We start from the raw sequence: 17308 nt of genomic DNA on the forward strand, positions 1-17308 counted from the left end.
CCCCCAATATACAATCTTTTCCCCTCCCCAAACATTACTCTATCAATTGTTTTCTGTGTTACCAGTTAAGGGCTTTATTCTCTGTTCTTCTGAGCTCTTAGGACAAGCCGGGGCACAGGAGTACAGTAAATTCTCATTGTCAAGTTCATGTGATGATCCTAAACTCCTTCCTCTCAGTGAAAGGATAAAATGATGCATGGGAAACATGAATAGCGCTTTTAACTCTTAGAAAAGTCTAAAAGAGTTTTACTCATGTTTACCATTACTATTTTGTGTTGGTTTTGGCTTTGACAGTTAATAATGTTAATAACAACCTCCTAAGGATTAAATTCTAGATTTGCCAATTAGTGGTTTGGGGTTTTCCCTTGAAGGCCATCAGAGGTTTCTTACTCTAGAAATGAAAGGGGAGAAAATAAAATAACAGGAAATTAACTAGATAGATAATAACTAGTGGCCCAGAGAAGGTAAAGATAGGAGAGACTGCCCTTTTATTCAGTGGATAATCAATGCATTTAAGAGATGGGTTCATTTTCCATCTCTTTTAGTCTTCTGTAAAAGGGTGGCCTTCCCTTCCCCACCAACAATGTTAAGAGACAGGCAAATAAAGAAAACATCACTATGGGCCGGGCGCGGTGGCTCACGCCTGTAATCCCAGCACTTTGGGAGGCCGAGGCGGGCGGATCACAAGGTCAGGAGATCGAGACCACGGTGAAACCCCGTCTCTACTAAAAATACAAAAAATTAGCCGGGCGCGGTTGTGGGCGCCTGTAGTCCCAGCTACTCGGGAGGCTGAGGCAGGAGAATGGCGTGAACCTGGGAGGCGGAGCTTGCAGTGAGCCGAGATCACGCCACTGCGCTCCAGCCTGGGCTGGGCGACAGGGCGAGACTCCGTCTCAAAAAAAAAAAAAAGAAAACATCACTATGAACAAGTTGGCACAGCTTATGGAGAGAGTCTTTGGGAGAAAGGTATAAATAAGCAATGTCAAATCCAAGAATAATTACAAACACTTTCCGTAGCTATTTCATATTTTCTTGTTCTTTACAGGATTTCTCCACCCCAAACTATAGGGCCACTAGGCCTTGCTGATTTTGGACATTCTGTAAAATTTGCCTGCCTTTGTCCCTTCTCCAGATCTCTGGCTACTCTGATGAATCATTTCTTCGTAGTGCACGGTGTTAGCCACATGAGAGACCTCCACTGAGGCCCTGTAGACTAACACTGCCTCACTCACTGAGTGTGGGTTTATTGACTGTGATATAGTAACCTCACTTACTGTGCTATGGGGTACTTGGGGGCATTTTGGAGCAGTTAAAAAATATCCCATGGGGTACCACTTCCCTGGGTTAATGAGGCTAATCTGTCTCCTCCTAAATATTATGCATTCAATCTCTTGTATTTATATGCAACTTTTTAGCTATCAAAAGACTTTTATGCCTCTTCTTTCTCCATGTCACAGGTAAAGCAGGCAAGTTATTCTCATCTAATGGAATACAGAAACAAGAGGTTCAGAGGTTAATTTATTTGCCTCACATGGCACAATGAATTTTTGTGGAGGACTGAGATGAGAAGAAACTCAGATTGCTGTCTTTGAAGTCCCATTGTTTTTGTCAGTACTATGAGGATAAAAGTCACGTGGAATAGAGAATTAATGTGATTGACTGGATTCTGTCAGCTTTGTAGCCACATGGTAGATGTTTTGCTGGGAATCTGAAGTTAGACTAAACTATTGCCTTGTCCAGATATTAGCAGGTTCTATCACCTGCTGTCCGTCGGCGTCACCCTAGGAACTTAACAAAAAGAAAACAATGTCTAGACACTTTGCCAGAGAAACTGAATCAGAATCTCTGAGGACGGGGCCAGGGCATGGTTAGATTTTTTGTTTGTTTGTTGTTTTTAATCTCCAAAGTGATTCTATGAGGCAGCTGGGGTTGAGATTCACTGAGTCTTGGCTGTGTGAGATACAGTGGCTAAACTGAGAAGCAGAAGCAATGGCTGTTTATGAAGCCAAGAAATTAGGGCCAAAAGTGTCAGCAGCAGTGCAGGTCATTAGAATTCTGGCTGCTGCTGTTTTTTGGAGGAGCAGACACATCTGCACGTCAGAGTGAAGAGATTTCCGACACCTCCAACAATGGCACTGACTTTCCAGTTTTAATTGGAACATCCCTGCTGACTTCACTGTAGATACGTAGGCTCCCTGAGACTTGCAGATTTTACAAAGGCAGATTAAATGTTCTAGATAAACAGGATGTGCTTTTCTAATGCCAGATGACTATCGGATCATAGTTTTTATTCAAGGTCATTTTGCCATGTTGTATCCCAATCCCAAGAGAAAGGGGGAAAAAAGAAATACTAATTATCGTTTGCATGAGCTGCCGCTTTCTGGATTGCACTAAATATGAATAGACAATAAGTCACAGCTGTTTTTTAATTATAACATGTTCCCCTACAGCCTTTTCCCCACTGACATTTCTTGATACAGTTCAAGTTAGTATCTCTCGTCAGTGCAATGTTTGTCTCCTTGATAGAGAGGGCTACAGGGCCTGTTCAGTATTTCTGTCAGTTTCCCCAGGACCTACGAGTTTCTGCACAGAGTAGGTGCTCTAATAAGGATGGTTGAGTTAAATATACATATTAGCTAAGGGCACACCATGATTCACAAGTTACTTATCAGCTCAACACTTCAGATCACATGATGTGACTCTGGTCATGATGGTTAAAATAATTGGAATCTTCCCTATGTCCTAAAAGATAATCGCCAACGTGAAATCTTTAAAATTACAGCCTAGTGGAATCACCTACTCTGGAGTGACTTGCTAAGTGCCGTGGAATTGCAAAGGCAGAGAACCTCTCTTCTTAATCAGCTTAGACTCTTAGTGGAAAGCAGGTTACAGGCATTGAGAATTTTAATAACAAACACTTTTTTTGACTGATTTTTTTTTTAAATTGTTATACTTTAAGTTCTGGGGTACATGTGCACAACGTGCAGATTTGTTACCTAGGCATATATGTGCCATGTTGTTTTGATGCGCCCATGAATTCGTCATTTACATTAGGTATTTCTAAGAAAAACCCAAACACTGCATGTTCTCACTCATAAGTGGGAGTTGAACAATGAGAACACATGGACACGAGGTGGGGAGCATCACACACAGGGGCCTGTGTGTGGGGGTTAGTGGAGGGATAGCATTAGGAGAAATAACAAACAATATTTATCGAGTACTTGCTATGTGCCAGGCACCATACTCAGTATTTTATAAAGACGATTGTTAACCCATTTAGTTGTTCCAATAATCCTATGCCTCAGATAAAATCATACTCCCCATTTTACAGATGGGGGAATCCAGAAAAGTTAAGTAAATTACCTGAGACAAAAAGCTAGCAAATAGAGGCACGTTAGGATTCCACCTCAGGCAGTCTGACTTCAGAGTCCATATGCCTAATTACTGTGCTAGGCACAAAAACACGCAGTGCTGAAAAGTGATCCACATGGCAGGACCAGATGAGGAGCTGAGGAGAGAAATGCAGTGCATGCGGTGGAAAGATATATCTCTGGGGAAGACAAGATAAGAGACAATATGCCATTAAGGTCAGAGTTCAGACTTTGGAGACAAACTTGGCCACTTGCCAAGTGTGTTTATTTAGCCAAAGCTCAGCGTTTGTTTAGCAACAGCTCAGTTTCTTCATCTGTAAAATGAAGATGATGATACTTCTCATAACACAGGATTATAAGGACTAAATGAGTCTAGTGCATGTGTAGTGCTTAACCTAATGCTTGCCATATGGCAAGTGTCTGGCACACAGCAAGTGCTTGATAAATGATAGCAATTGTTGTTACCGAATGAATAAGCAAGACCTGAAATGATGATAAAGCTTAGAAAGGAGAAACAGATTATTTCAGCTGCCAAGAATAGTGTAAGAAGAAGCTTCAAGGTAGCAATGCATTCCACCAGTATTTTCTGTTAATATTTATGACGAAAGAAGGTACAATAAAAGCTGTGAGTGGGTCAGTTTGTTCTATACCCAAGTGTTATGGGAGAAAAATTGATAGAGCTCATTTTACATTAGGTCGTGGTGATCATGCTTGCCTGGTGAATTAGCTTAAATATTCTCTGGGCATTTGCAAACATTTAAAGTATTTAAATATGACACAGTCACAATTTAGGAAGAATAGTGTTCTGGGCAAATAAATTCCCTGCTGTTGTGTTGGATTATTGATCAGGGAAGAAAGGAGGGAGGGGCCCATTCAGGAGATTATTACAACCATCTAGATGTAAGATGATAATGTCTGAACCAATGTGGTGGCCCAATGTCCAAACCAGTGTGGTGAGATGACAATATCCAAACCAACGAGGGGCTTTGAGCACATCAGCAGCAGGTAACATGACTTAGTGCCTGGTCGAATTGCTGCTTCTACTCCTGCACCGCTTCTTTTGTCCAAGGACACCTGTGAAGCTGTGAGCCTAGGAAACTGGAGAATGAAGCTAGCAGTTGGCAAATCTGGGAAGGGATGACTTAGGAGAGAGCAGTGGGAGAGGAGACAAGTTCAGTTTTCGATGATCTGAATTTACACTCAAGTGGAAATAGTATAGTCGAAAAGGCTTGCCTAATATCTAGCAAAGAGGGGAAATAGGAATGCAGAGGAAATAGATATCTTTGGGGACAAGAAAAGAGGCAATATGCCATAAAGGTCAGAGCCTGGAAATACAGTTCTGGGAGTTCTCACATAAACTGATAATTAAAACTATGGAAGTGGATGAGCTCACTATGAGAAGGTGTCAAGAGAGAAGAGCTGTAGTCCCAGGAGAGGTATCTGGCAGGGCGCACAGTGAGGCAGCTGCAGGATGATGAGGATGGGAGCATAGAAGGAGAAAAGGCATAAGTTCAGGAGCCTTGAGAACCAGGAAAGGGAAAGGGAGCCCTGCAGAGGAGGAGGCCATGCACAAATGGAGCAGTTACACACCACAGGCCAGGGAGAGTGAGGACTAGGGCAAATGTTATGGGTTTGCTTCTACAGGATACTTTTCATAATGAGGTGAGGACTAAAGTCAAACTGTCCAGAGTAAGGAAATGTTGAACCAGCAAGGACTTCTCAGGGTACTGTATTTCTTGGGGTTGAGGGTGGGGGGATAAAGTAATACTTGGTTTTTTTTTTTCATTCTAAGTAGTACACACATTATATGGTCAAAATTTAACAAAATCCCTAGAGAAGGAAATGAAGATTTAGAAGAGAAGTCACGGGCTAAGGACAGCAAAGCCATTTCTCAGAGAGATGGAATGGATGGGGGTCATAAAGGGAGGAAGTGCAGAAGCCTAAGGTGGCCCTGCCAATTACTGTAATGTTGGAATATTTTAAGCCACATTGCAAATAACTGCTTCCTCCAGCCCCTGGATTGCCTCCCCACCTCTGCCTTAGCCATCCACCCACTTTCCTGGGATCCTCCACAGACTTCCCTACGATCCAGCAACGACACTGCTAAAGTCTGGCCCAGCAGGAGACCCCCAGGCCCTGCTCCTGCACATTGGACAGAGATTGTTCTGATTGGTACATAATTGTTATTATTATTAAAATAGTCAAGTATTATTTTGGATCTTACCTGATACATGGTAGAACCACAGAACTGTGAGGCTTGAGAACAACATATTGTAAAATGAGCTTTGCCAATTTTTCTCCCATAACATTTGAGTATACAACAAACTGGGCTGGGTGCAGTGGTTCACGCCTGTAACCCCAGCATTTTGGGAGGCCGAGGCGGGTGTATCACTTGAGGTCAGGAGTTCGAGACCAGCCTGGCCAATATGGTGAAACCCGATCTCTACTAAAAATACAAAAATCAGCCGGGCATGGTGGCATGTGCCTGTAGTCCCAGCTACTCGGGAGGCTGAGGCAGGAGAATCGCTTGAAACCCGGAGGCAGAGGTTGCAGTGAGCCAAGATCATGCCATTGCACTCCAGCCTGGGTGTTGCAGTGAGATTCCGTCTCAAAAAAAAAAAAGCAACAACAAAACTGACTCATTCCACAGGGCTTCCCTCTGGCTGCAATTGGAATGCACCCCTGGCATTGTTTTGCCAGGGCTCAGGGAAACCCCTCCACATGGTGAATTAATGCAAGACAGACTAGATAAGAGCAGTTAGGAACTCGGTGTTTTCATACAGATGGCAATCTTTTGCTTAAAGGCTAAGACCCACAGTGACTTAACAACAAGAAAAGAGGATAAAAGGTTATCAACGCCGCCCACATGTGCAGTGTGTTTTGGAAAACTTGATCCCATTGTGTACAAACAAATGTTCCCCTGTAATCTGATAGTACTGAACTGCCCTGACACAATGCTGCTGCAGGGCCTGATTTCAAGGCAATGGAAAATTAAATAGGAAAAAAAATATCTTCAAGGCAGTTCTTTAATTGGTATTGTGTCCCATGTTTGTGTTAAATAAATATTTAGCTTATATTTTTGCTTGTGCAAGAGATGAATTATCTAATCAAATAAGGTCAGCAAAGATAAGTCTTACCACCTCTACAATTGAAAATACAGATTTATGAAGGCAGGCTCTTAAAGTTACACTTAAGGGTTTTTAATCTGAACTTCTACAGTTCAGGGAGTAGGTTACTGATGACATTCTATCGTTATTGCAACTTTGTATCTCATGGAGATGAGCAGAGTAATAATCACAATAAAATTTGCAATGATAGTCCTCCTGAAAGTTGGCATTGCCATCTATCATACACCATTAAGAGTAACTCTGTTCTTTAGTAGTAGAATGCTTATATGTGCTCATCTATTTTCAGGTTCATTTAGTCTCTATTTTGATAAGTATATGTTTGCAAAAGGGCTGCCTGATCATAGTCTGTATCCCAGAACACAAGGATTGGGGGACATTAGGGTATATGCCCTTGGCTTTTTTCAAAAGTTACGATGTTGTGTCTAGTTAGCCAGCTACAGGCCAAGGTTTAGTAAGAGGTATGATTTCCCTTGATATTGTACTAATACACTTAGTTCCTTTCTTAAAGAGAAAGCTATGTGTATAACATCACCTACTGCGTGGATGTGAAAGCTAAGCAGCTTACATGTGCGAAGAACCTTCACCCTCTACTTCAGTTTACAAACAGATTTCGTGGGTTTCATGTACTCACCATCTCCAAGTCCTCACCCCACAAACACTCTATAACTCTTCCCAATACAATTTCCATCCAACCATCCCAATGGGATTTCCTTTGCTAAGAGCATACCATGTCTCCAAATCCAATGAGCAATATCAGTCTCCTTCTTAATGGACTTCTTGGCACCACTGGATATAGTTGACCACCCCCCACCTTCTTCTTCTTCTTCTTTTTTTCTTTTTTTTGAGATGGAGTTTCACTCTTGTTGCCCAGGCTAGAGGGCAATGGAGTGATCTCGGTTCACTTCAATCTCCGCCTCCTGGGTTCAAGCAATTCTCTTGCCTCAGCCTCCTGAGTAGCTGAGATTACAGGTGTCTACCACCATGCCCGGCTGATTTTTGTATTTTTAGTAGAGACGGGGTTTCACCATGTTAGGCAAGGCTGGTCTCACACTCCAGACGTCTGGTGATCCACCCCTCTTGGCCTTCCAAAGTGCTGGGATTATAGATGTGAGACACCGTGCCCGGCCCCCTTCTTAAAACTTGACTTTCCCTGGTTCTCTTGATTCCACTAGCCTTGTTTCCCTCCTGTTCCTGCCTCTCTGGTTTCATTCCTGTCTTTGGTGGTTAGCGACTATGTAGAGCTGGTGATGGGAGCACTAAGAAGAATTTACTGAGACAGTTGTAGGTAAAGAAAGGCAAATTTCTTAGAAAAAGTATGAAAATACGTTGTAAGGATGCCATCGACAGGCCAGCAAAAAGGAGCTGACTGTAACAAGACAGTCTTGCTGGGGATTTTATAGAATGTTGCTTCTATTGTGTGCTGAACAGGGCTTTGTGTAGTACTGATAATGCCAAGGTTGCAGTGAGCTAACTTGCATTTTTTTTAATCAGCCAAGGGTCTGGTCATAAGTCGGGCACAGGAAGATTGTGAGTTATTTGCACAGGAAAGCTATGTGTTCATGGACCATGAAGAAGGGCAGACTTATAGCTTATCTGCTTTTTATTTTTGCTGTCCCCTGGTCCTGCCAGCCTGATTCTTTTTCCCTAATTAGGACTTCCCAGTTTCCAATCATCTCGGCTTTGTCATCTTTCTTAACTGGATCTTTGATTGTTAGAATTCTGTGGGACTTGTACCTAGGCCTCCTTCTCTACTCTTTATTGCCTCCCTAATCAATCTTACCTAATCCTATTGTTGCAATGACAAGTCCTCCCCAGCCTGGCCTCTGCTCACCTCACCAGCTCTGCCTCGTACCCTTCACCTGCTCTCTTTTCATGTTCCAGCCACTCTGGACTGCTTGCAGCTCCTCAGATGCGTCATGCTCTTTCTTTACCTCAGGGCCTTTTCACATGATCTTTTTTTTCCACCTAGAACCGTCTTCCTCCCCTTCTTCCAAAGTGCCCTGTTGTTTTTAGCTAACTCCAACTTAGGCTTTAGGTTTCAGCTCAATTAAATACTTCCCCTGGAATATCTTCCACAAATCCCTAAGACTAGGTCATGTCCTTCTGGTATAGCCTTTTGTAAACAGTTCAGCGCAATGGTTAAAGGGATGGGCTCTCGAGTTAGACTTTCTAGGTTCAAATCCTGGCTCTGTCACTTACTAGCTGTGTGATCTCAGGCAAGTTATTTAACCACTCAGTGGCTCAGTTAATTTTGTATCATACTAGATCTGTACCCTTTAATTAGATATCATACTGGAACCACCCCATTAGGATCATAAAGATTAAGTGATTTAATATTGTCAATGCTGAGTTTAGTGCCTCACACATAGTAAGTCCTCAACAAATATTAATATTATGATTATTCTTCTCAGTAGCACTTTCACATAGTTAAACAATGAATTGAGTAATTTATTCTTTAATAATGTTCATCTACTCCATTAGACTTTAAGCTTCATGGAGACAGGGACCATTGTCTTGTTTACTGCTACTTCCCCTTCACTCAGTAGAACTCTTAACATATAACAGGACTTAATAAATCTTTTTCCAGTAAAGGAATACACAAATGAATAGATAAGGGAATAAATAGATTTACTTTGTGCAATAGTTATAACAATACATATAATACAAGCAGGAAGGCTAAGGGCCTAGTCTAAGTGTGTGTAGGTGTTCAGGGGAAATAGACTATTTATAACTGGACAGATCAGGAAACCTTCATCTGTGAGGGAGTCCTACTGCCTGGGCATTGAAGGATGGGTAGAATCTGAATATGCAGTGATTGTGTGGGGTTAAGGGACAGGAAAAGATGGAGATTAATAAACCAAATAAATGACAGGGTTATTTTGGTTTCACCAAACACAGAAAAATTGTTTGGCAGTAATTACTCCTGTCCACCCCCAAAATTAATTCTCAAAGATTGACTTGGCATTTTTACTTTTGCATGAGCACTGGAAAATCTTTTGCACTATTTTAACTTATGAAAAAGCAACTGACTTTGGTAGTGAAAATATTATAGATGCTTATTACATATGCTCACTCTTAAGTCCAGGTTGTGGAGAGCCTTGAGGATCAGTGAAAGTGATTTCCTTTATTCTGAAAGCAGGGGAAAATTGAACAGGGAATGTTGTGAGAAGAGTGCTTTAGGAAAATCCATCTTGCATCTCTGTAGAGAGGGAGCAGAGAAGTAAAGAAAGGAAGCCATTGCCACGGTGTACATGAGGGGCAGAGAAGGCCTAGACTGTGTAGTAAGTCAGAGGTGGGGGGATAAATGCAAGATAGTTATGATTATTCTCAGAAGTTAACCTGGGTGAGCCTGCATTTGAGTTGAAATAACTGTGAAGAATTTTAGACTCTTAGAATAGTAACAGGACTTCAAGAGACCAACTCTTGCATCCGGATTTTGAAATTATTGAGTGCAGTCAAATCCCTGGATTTACTGATAAGAAAACAGGCTCAGAGAGATAAAGTGACTTGCCCCCCATCACACAGCTAATTAGTGGCAAAATGAGGCTAGAAGTTTGTTTCCAGTTGCCTGGTCAGGTGTCTATAAAGTTTTCCATTTTTGTTTGTTTGTTTGGTTGGTTGGTTCATTGATTTCCCACCAAGAAGATCTCTTAGCTCACATGACATCTTATTCTCAGGAGAATAGACTGCTGTGTTTATAATTTTGCCACTACTGTCTATCAGCTTTGTGGCCTCAGTGAATTAGTCTTCTTTCTAAGCTTCCTTTTCCATATCTGAAAAGTAGGAGTAATTTAGCAGTGTCAGAGGCTCCTTGAGAGGTTAGAGGGCATAACCCTTGCAGAGAACTCAGCAGCAGGCCTAGAACATAGTGAGCACCCAGTAAGACAGGACTCCTATAGTCAGTGTCACCAGCAATTATTACCCACCAATTATAATTAATAACCACCAGCAATTATTACCCACAATCCTATCATACATGGTTGCTCCAACTGTCGGAGGATGTCATTGGCGAAAATTTTGAGAATCATTGGTAGATCTCTTGGAGTTCTGACTGACTCAGCTCCTAGCCATCTCTTAGCTCGGAGACATTCAACTCTTTCTAGGCCTAGTTTTCTGATCTCAGGGCTGATGAAGGATTTCTAAGAGAAGAGCTGATCTTAAGCACTGATTGTTTCTTTATTATTTCTTTCTTTTTTTTTTTTTTGAGAGATAGGATCTTGCTCTGTTAGAGGTTGGACTAGAATGATGAAATCATAGCTCACTGCAGCCTTGAACTCCAGGGCTCATGGACTCAAGCCATCTCCCCACCTCAGCCCCCTGAGTAGCTAGGACTATGGGTGCGTGCCACTGCACCTGGCTAATTACAAAAAATACTTTTTTTTTTTTTTTTTTTGGATACAATACAGAGTCTCACTTTTTTGCTCAGGCTGGTCTTGAACTCCTGGCTTCAAGTGATCCTTTCTCCTTGCCCTCTGAAAATGCTGGGATTGCAGGCATATGTTACCACATCCAGCCAGCACTGGTTATTTCTAAGAGTTGTGAGAACAGGCCAGTTCCATAGTGAAGATTCCCGGTGCATAATCACTTTGCAAGAGAACGCCATTAATGGTGGCTTCAGGGAACCCAGACCATTCATCCTCCAGATGCAGGGTTGCTGAGAATCTTGATGACTTATTCCTGGCATATGATGTCAGGCTGTGCTTTATTTCCCTCTCCCTGTCTTCTAACTTCACAGACAGGAAAATAGAGTCAGAGGAGAACAGGAAGTTGCTCAGAGCCACAAGGCTAGGTCATATTTCCCAGCTTTGGTGAGTTTTAGTAGAGAGTGTCCTGGATTTTAATTTAAAAAGAGAAAGAGATTGGGAATGACATCTGATAATGTTCTTTCTCTCTCTGCCTCTGTTTCTCTCTTTGTCTCTCAGCCTTTGTTTGCCCTTTACTCCAGGAATTTTAGAAGAAATATGAACTTTTAGGGAATTTAGGATTAAAGGGGCCCTACTGAAGACAAATTGCCTTGAATGTGGGACATTGCTCTGTGTTTTTAACTGGATGAATGTAGACTTTTCCCCGCATTGGCCAAGTTAAGCAGCTTTTGCTTGCTTCCTCACAGGTATGGACACCTGTGAGCTGGAAGGTTTATACGATTAATGATGCAGGTTAAATAAAAGTTTGTCTTTAGGTCTCTACCCAAGTGTGACAGCAACCCCGAAAGCTGAAGTGAATTTCAGCTCGTATCCCTGTTCCCATTGGTCAGGTCCATGCCATAGTGGTTGTCAAATATGTTGACTATTTCCTTTCTTTCAAAGTGGTGGCTTTCTCCTTTCTTTTGAGTGAAGAATCCCTGATATTTGCTGTGTAACTGATGACTGTATATCATCTTCTGCATCCAGAGAACACCCGCCTCTCCATGGTGGGGTCCTTCCTACATCTCCATTTCTTTTGGCTTGCGATCTTGTTGTCAACAAATGAGTCAACATAGATAAGAATGTTACTTTATCAAAAATTATCTCAGCAGAGGCAGGGAGTGGGGGAAGATGAGGACAGTATTGTTCAATGGCCTATACAAATGGGCCAGACATGACTATTTGGGAACATTGTAATTCTTGATAACTCTGACCAAAGAAAAGGATGCACTGCCAATATTGGGAAATCGTAGAAAGATATGGAGCCAGCTCTAGTCCTTCTAGTATGTGAGTTCTTCCTTGGTTATCAGATTTGAAGGGAGGCTCATTAACTATTCAGTTACTAAGTCTCATCTCCTTGATTAACTGCCTCAGTAGGGAACCAACAGAGGTTGGGGCCTGAAAAGACTACTTTGCTTCCTGAATACCTGACTCATTCTATATTAGCCTGTTCAATACCCACAAGGGCACACTGTCTTTCAAAAAGGAAGATAAAACTTCCAATAGAAAATTAAGCAGTACATTGCTATGATTTCCCCACAGCAGATGCATCTGGTGTTAAACAGCTGCTATAACCTAAATTGCAAAGCATTTCCCCCAAACCATTGAGTTGCAGAATTTAAAAAATGTGTTTGATTGCCAAATTTGCAAATTGGTTCAGTTTTCCAGTTTTCCACTGAGGAAGAGGAAAAGGTGGCAGTTGTCAGCTGGCGATTGAAATACAATTTTCCCTGGCGTGTAAATCTTGCCTATCATCAGTGTGTTATCCTGGCCATTGCTTCCCTGGCGCTCCCTGCAACACTCCAGCCAAAAGCCTGCCCTTCTGGATGGTTGCATTCTGGATTCTGTTGACAATCAGAGTAATAATTATTGCAGCCTGTATTTCTGGAGTTCTTCATGCCTTTTAATCTCATTTGAATCTCGGAAAACTCTGTGAGAGAATTAGGAGAGGTACAATTATTCCCATTTTACAGACAGGAAAACTTGGACTCAGAGAAGACAAATTACTTACACAGGACATAGTTAGTTTCTAGTAATCCTGGATCCTAACTCATATCTTGTGTCTCTTAGTCTAGCATTCTTTTCACAGCAACACATGGGCATAGAAAAGCCATAAGGAGAGGAGTGTGCACAAAGTAGATTGTCTTGGTCTCCAGACCTTCTAGGGTGGAGATTATTCCACGTGATACCCTGCTTTTTAAATGCAAAAATTATTCATCTCATCACCAAAAAGCTATTTTCATCATCAGCATTATAAAGGGAATTTTAAAAAATCAATACATAAGGCCAGGCATGACGACTTACCTCTGTAATCCTGGCACTTTGGGAGGCTGAGGCAGGAGGATTGCTTGAGGCCAGGAATTCAAGACCAGCCTAGGCAATAGAGTGAAACCCTATCTCAAAATATAATAAATAAATAAATAAATAAGATGGGATATATAATGATGCTAATATTCTATATTACGCACTATAATATGAAACAATACTATAAGATACAACTTATATTTTTATAACCAAGTCCAGCAGTTTTCATACTAATGGGTCATAGTCCATTAATATGGGTCATGATGTCCATTAAATGGGTTACTACCAGAATTAAATTAAAAATGGGGTAAGATACTCTATGATAGAATTGAAAATACCGAAGTATATTGCATGTAGCAAAACTGAATAGTATTCTCTGAGTCTTTTTGTTCATAAATTATGTGTAAGTATTTCTTACTCAGACATCTGCTACCTTTGTCCTATTTTCAGGCACCATTCTCAGCCTCTCAACCCCCATTCCCCTACTGTGACCATTTCTTCACCCGAAGGTCTGGGCAGAGAATGCTAAGTTGATTCCTTCATGCTTCTTCTTCGTTTTCTGTCTCTATTGAAAAGGTTCTTGTGTAGGATGACCTTCAAGACAGGGCTTGCGAGTTCTTTCCTTGTTTAAGAAATAAATTGCTGTATTTAAAATACAGCATAAAATACAGAAATAAACTATCATATTTCCATTTCAGGCCAACCAACTCAAACTTTAAGACATGAAATCACCAAAGAGAACCACTTTGTGCCTCATGTTTATTGTGATTTATTCTTCCAAAGCTACACTGAACTGGAATTTAGAGTCTACTATTCATCCTTTGGTGAGTATATCCATATGTGCTGTAATTTTTCTTGTCAACATTTTTATGATTTCCTGACTGACAATAGTTCCTACAAACAGTTTAGGGAGAAAAAACTTCCTCCCATAATTGCCACATAAGAAAAAATGTTGCAAATGAGGAGAAGGGGTGAATATAAACCTAGGGTAAATATAAGGAAAAGGGGTGAATATAAACAGTAGGTCAGTGTATTTGCTGGGCTACCACTTGCTATATTCTGAAATAAGTGGTGGTGTCAAGAGAACATCAATGTAGCTTCAAGAGAGACCTCCCAGGGTTCCTTCCTTCTCTAAATTGCAACCACTAGGCCTAAGGCTTCCACTCTGTTAAACTGACAACAATAACAACAAAGCAGATTTGGAGGATTGAGCAGAATGTATGTTCTTAGAGGATTTGTTTTAACTGGGACATCAGGCTAGAACACATTCCAAAAGACATTAATCTGTGCGTGTGTGATGATCACGGACTGATATAGCTGAAGGGACCATAGACATCATATAAGACCTTTGCTGACAAATTATTCAGGTGGTTTTGTCTTTGGAAAGTCAAGGAGAGTTTAACTTAAGTAAAGGGAGGGATAAGTACCCCCTTATTCTTTATGGGAATTTTCAGGTTATTCCTTACTTAGGCTTCTCCCTACACCGGAGACAGGGCATGTTACTGGTTGGGAATCTTTGGAGACTGATGTAATTCTCTCTGTCTCAATTTCTTCATCTGTATAACGATGCTAATAGTAGTACTGATTTCCTTTTATTCTTATGAAAATTAAATTAGTTCATATCTATAAGATGCCCTAGAACAGTGTCTGGCACATAATAAATGTTATGTAACTGTTTACTGTTATTGTTTCTCTTATTGTAGTAGTATTTTCCACTTTTTTGTTTTGCATATTTCAGTTCTTTTTTTTTTTTGTCAGTCACTGTTGTTAGACATTCACTGGTACATTTTTAGCATTATGAAATGTCCCTCTTTGTCCTACTTTGTATGTTTTAATTTAATTATTTGTCTGCTATTCCAATTGTCATGTCTGCTTTTGTTTGTGTGTTTGCCTGATTTTTGTCCTTTTGTTTTAAGTTTAACTTAAGTTTAAGTGTTATATACCACTTTGTTTTATGACTCTCTTGTAAACAATGTGTTTGATTTTTTTTCTTTTAAACCAAACTTGACCAAATTTGTATACTTTGCTCCCATTTGATATCATTTTCAAAATGCTTGATCTTACCTTCAGGATTTTGTTTCAAGACTTCACGTACTTTCCTCCTCTTTCCATTTTTGGTTCTTTCATTTTCTGACCTAGGTTATCTTTGTCTTTTCTTTATTTCTCTCATGACTAGAGGGACATATATGGTGTGTCTCCTCTTCCAAACCCCAGTGTGCAGGGTATAACCTGTACACTCATACACAATAGCCTGCCCATTTAAATAGAGGAGGGAAACATTTAAGCTTCTTGTGAATTCACATAGTCAGTGCAGAGCTCTGGCTATGTAAGGCAGGTGGGGTGAAAGCCAGGGCCTGAGACGATCTCAGCAGTAGTGTTAGCTTTGCCTCTGTTCCAGCATTTCTTAGTGTTTCTGGCTGCAGCAGTGCCTTCTCTCTATGCCACATCTGCCCTCCTAGTGATGGCCTGGCAAAGCCCCTTCATCTGCCTGGTGGCGAAGGCTGGTCAGGGGATAAGTTGACCTAGGGCTCTTGGTGGAATGTGAACTCCATCTCCTTGGAAGCTCCTACCACTCACCTCAAAGGACCCCACTTTTCCTTGGTAGATCCACCCTTCAAGTTATAATGTCTTCATGCAACCCAAAGGCTGAGGACTTCCATTGGAAAAGTGCACTTGAGCCTGCCTGATCAGTTTATACTGCCCTAAGCTGCCACCCAGTTCCCATGACTGACCTTCTACCATCTTAAATGTCACATGTATGCAACATCTGGTGATGGCCTTGGTTTTTGGAATTGTGGTAATTATGCCTAACATAAAATTTAACATCTTGAAACCATTTTTAGTCATACAGTTCAGTAGTATTAAGTGTATCCACATTATTGTACAACTAATTTTCATAATTTTTTCATTTTGCAAAACTCAAACTCTATACCCACTTGACAATAACTCCTCATTTCCTTCTCTACTGACAGCTGCTGGTTACTACTGTTTTAATTTCTGTCTATTAATTTGGTGATTCTAGATACCTCATGTAGGTAGAATCATATAGTATTTGTTTTTTTGCGGGTGGCTTACTTCACTTAGCATATTGTCCTCATGGTTTATCTATGTTGTAGCCTGTGTCAGCACTTCCCCCTTTTTAAGGCTTTAATGTCCTGTTGTACATATGTACTATATTTTGTATGTCCATTTATCCATCCATGGACATGAGTTGCTTCCACCTCTTGGCTATTGTAAATAATGTTCCTATGAACATGAATATACACACGTGGGGTGAAAGGCTTTTAAAGGGTGATGATGTAGCCCAGTGCTTCTCAAGCTTTCATGTGGGCATGGATCTGCCCAGAGACCTTCTTCAAATGCAGATTTTAGCTCAGGATGCCTGGGTGGGGCCCAGGATGTTGGCTTTCAGACATGCTGCCCTGGATCCTGCTCCAGTAACCATCTTAGAGTTACAGGCTGTACATGCTCCACTTTGATGTCACGTCTGAATGGAAGCCCAGCTCTGACTCTCATTAGCTTTGGAAACTTTGTCAACTTTCTTCATTTCCCTGAGTCTGTTTCCTCTACATGAGAATAAATCACATCTCCTTCATCTGTTTGTTGTGAGGCTTCAATGTTCTACATGCAACCCACAGCACGGTGACTAGCACAGAGCCCAAGTGCCTATGCATTTGCAGTTATTTTTAATATTCTAGTATTAGGTTGGTGCAAAAGTCATTGCAGCTTTTGTGATTACTTTTGATACAAATAAACCCCTCTGAATATGCTTATGTGAGCAGACTTTGCTAGAGGATTCTTGCTCAGACAGTTTTCAAACACAGAAGCAAAGATGTTAAATTGGAGGTTTCAGGTCAAGAAAAAGAGGCGTGTGTGGCAGGGCTCGGGCGAGTAGGCGTAAGATTTGGGAAAGCAGGAGCCTTTGCTTACCTCCTCGTTTGCCATCCTGTTCCCTGGGAATTTTCTTCTTCATGAATAAAAAGCCACCTCTCATTCCTGACTGACTACCCACCCCCACTCCAGGCCACTCTGCCCCCACTACAATTATTTGTGAAGTCATCAGGTCCGATAGGTGGGGCACTTCCTGGAATTGGTGACCTTG

At 41.2% G+C, this 17308-nt stretch overlaps 1 protein-coding gene across 8 annotated transcripts in view; it reads left to right on the forward strand.

Moving 5' to 3' along the window:
* The window catches only part of ADGRF5 (adhesion G protein-coupled receptor F5), a 102843-nt gene that overhangs the window by 34967 nt on the left and 50568 nt on the right, over nucleotides 1–17308 (forward strand). For all 8 annotated transcript variants that reach the window (XM_077999824.1, XM_015136504.3, XM_077999826.1 and 5 more), the window contains exon 2: nucleotides 13905–14030. In XM_077999824.1, the coding sequence (XP_077855950.1) occupies nucleotides 13929–14030 (102 nt within the window). In that variant the 5' untranslated portion in view covers nucleotides 13905–13928. The remainder of the gene's footprint in view (nucleotides 1–13904; nucleotides 14031–17308) is intronic.

The sequence above is a fragment of the Macaca mulatta genome, chromosome 4, assembly GCF_049350105.2.
Source record: "Macaca mulatta isolate MMU2019108-1 chromosome 4, T2T-MMU8v2.0, whole genome shotgun sequence".
In the NCBI taxonomy this organism is placed as follows: Eukaryota; Metazoa; Chordata; class Mammalia; order Primates; family Cercopithecidae; genus Macaca; species Macaca mulatta.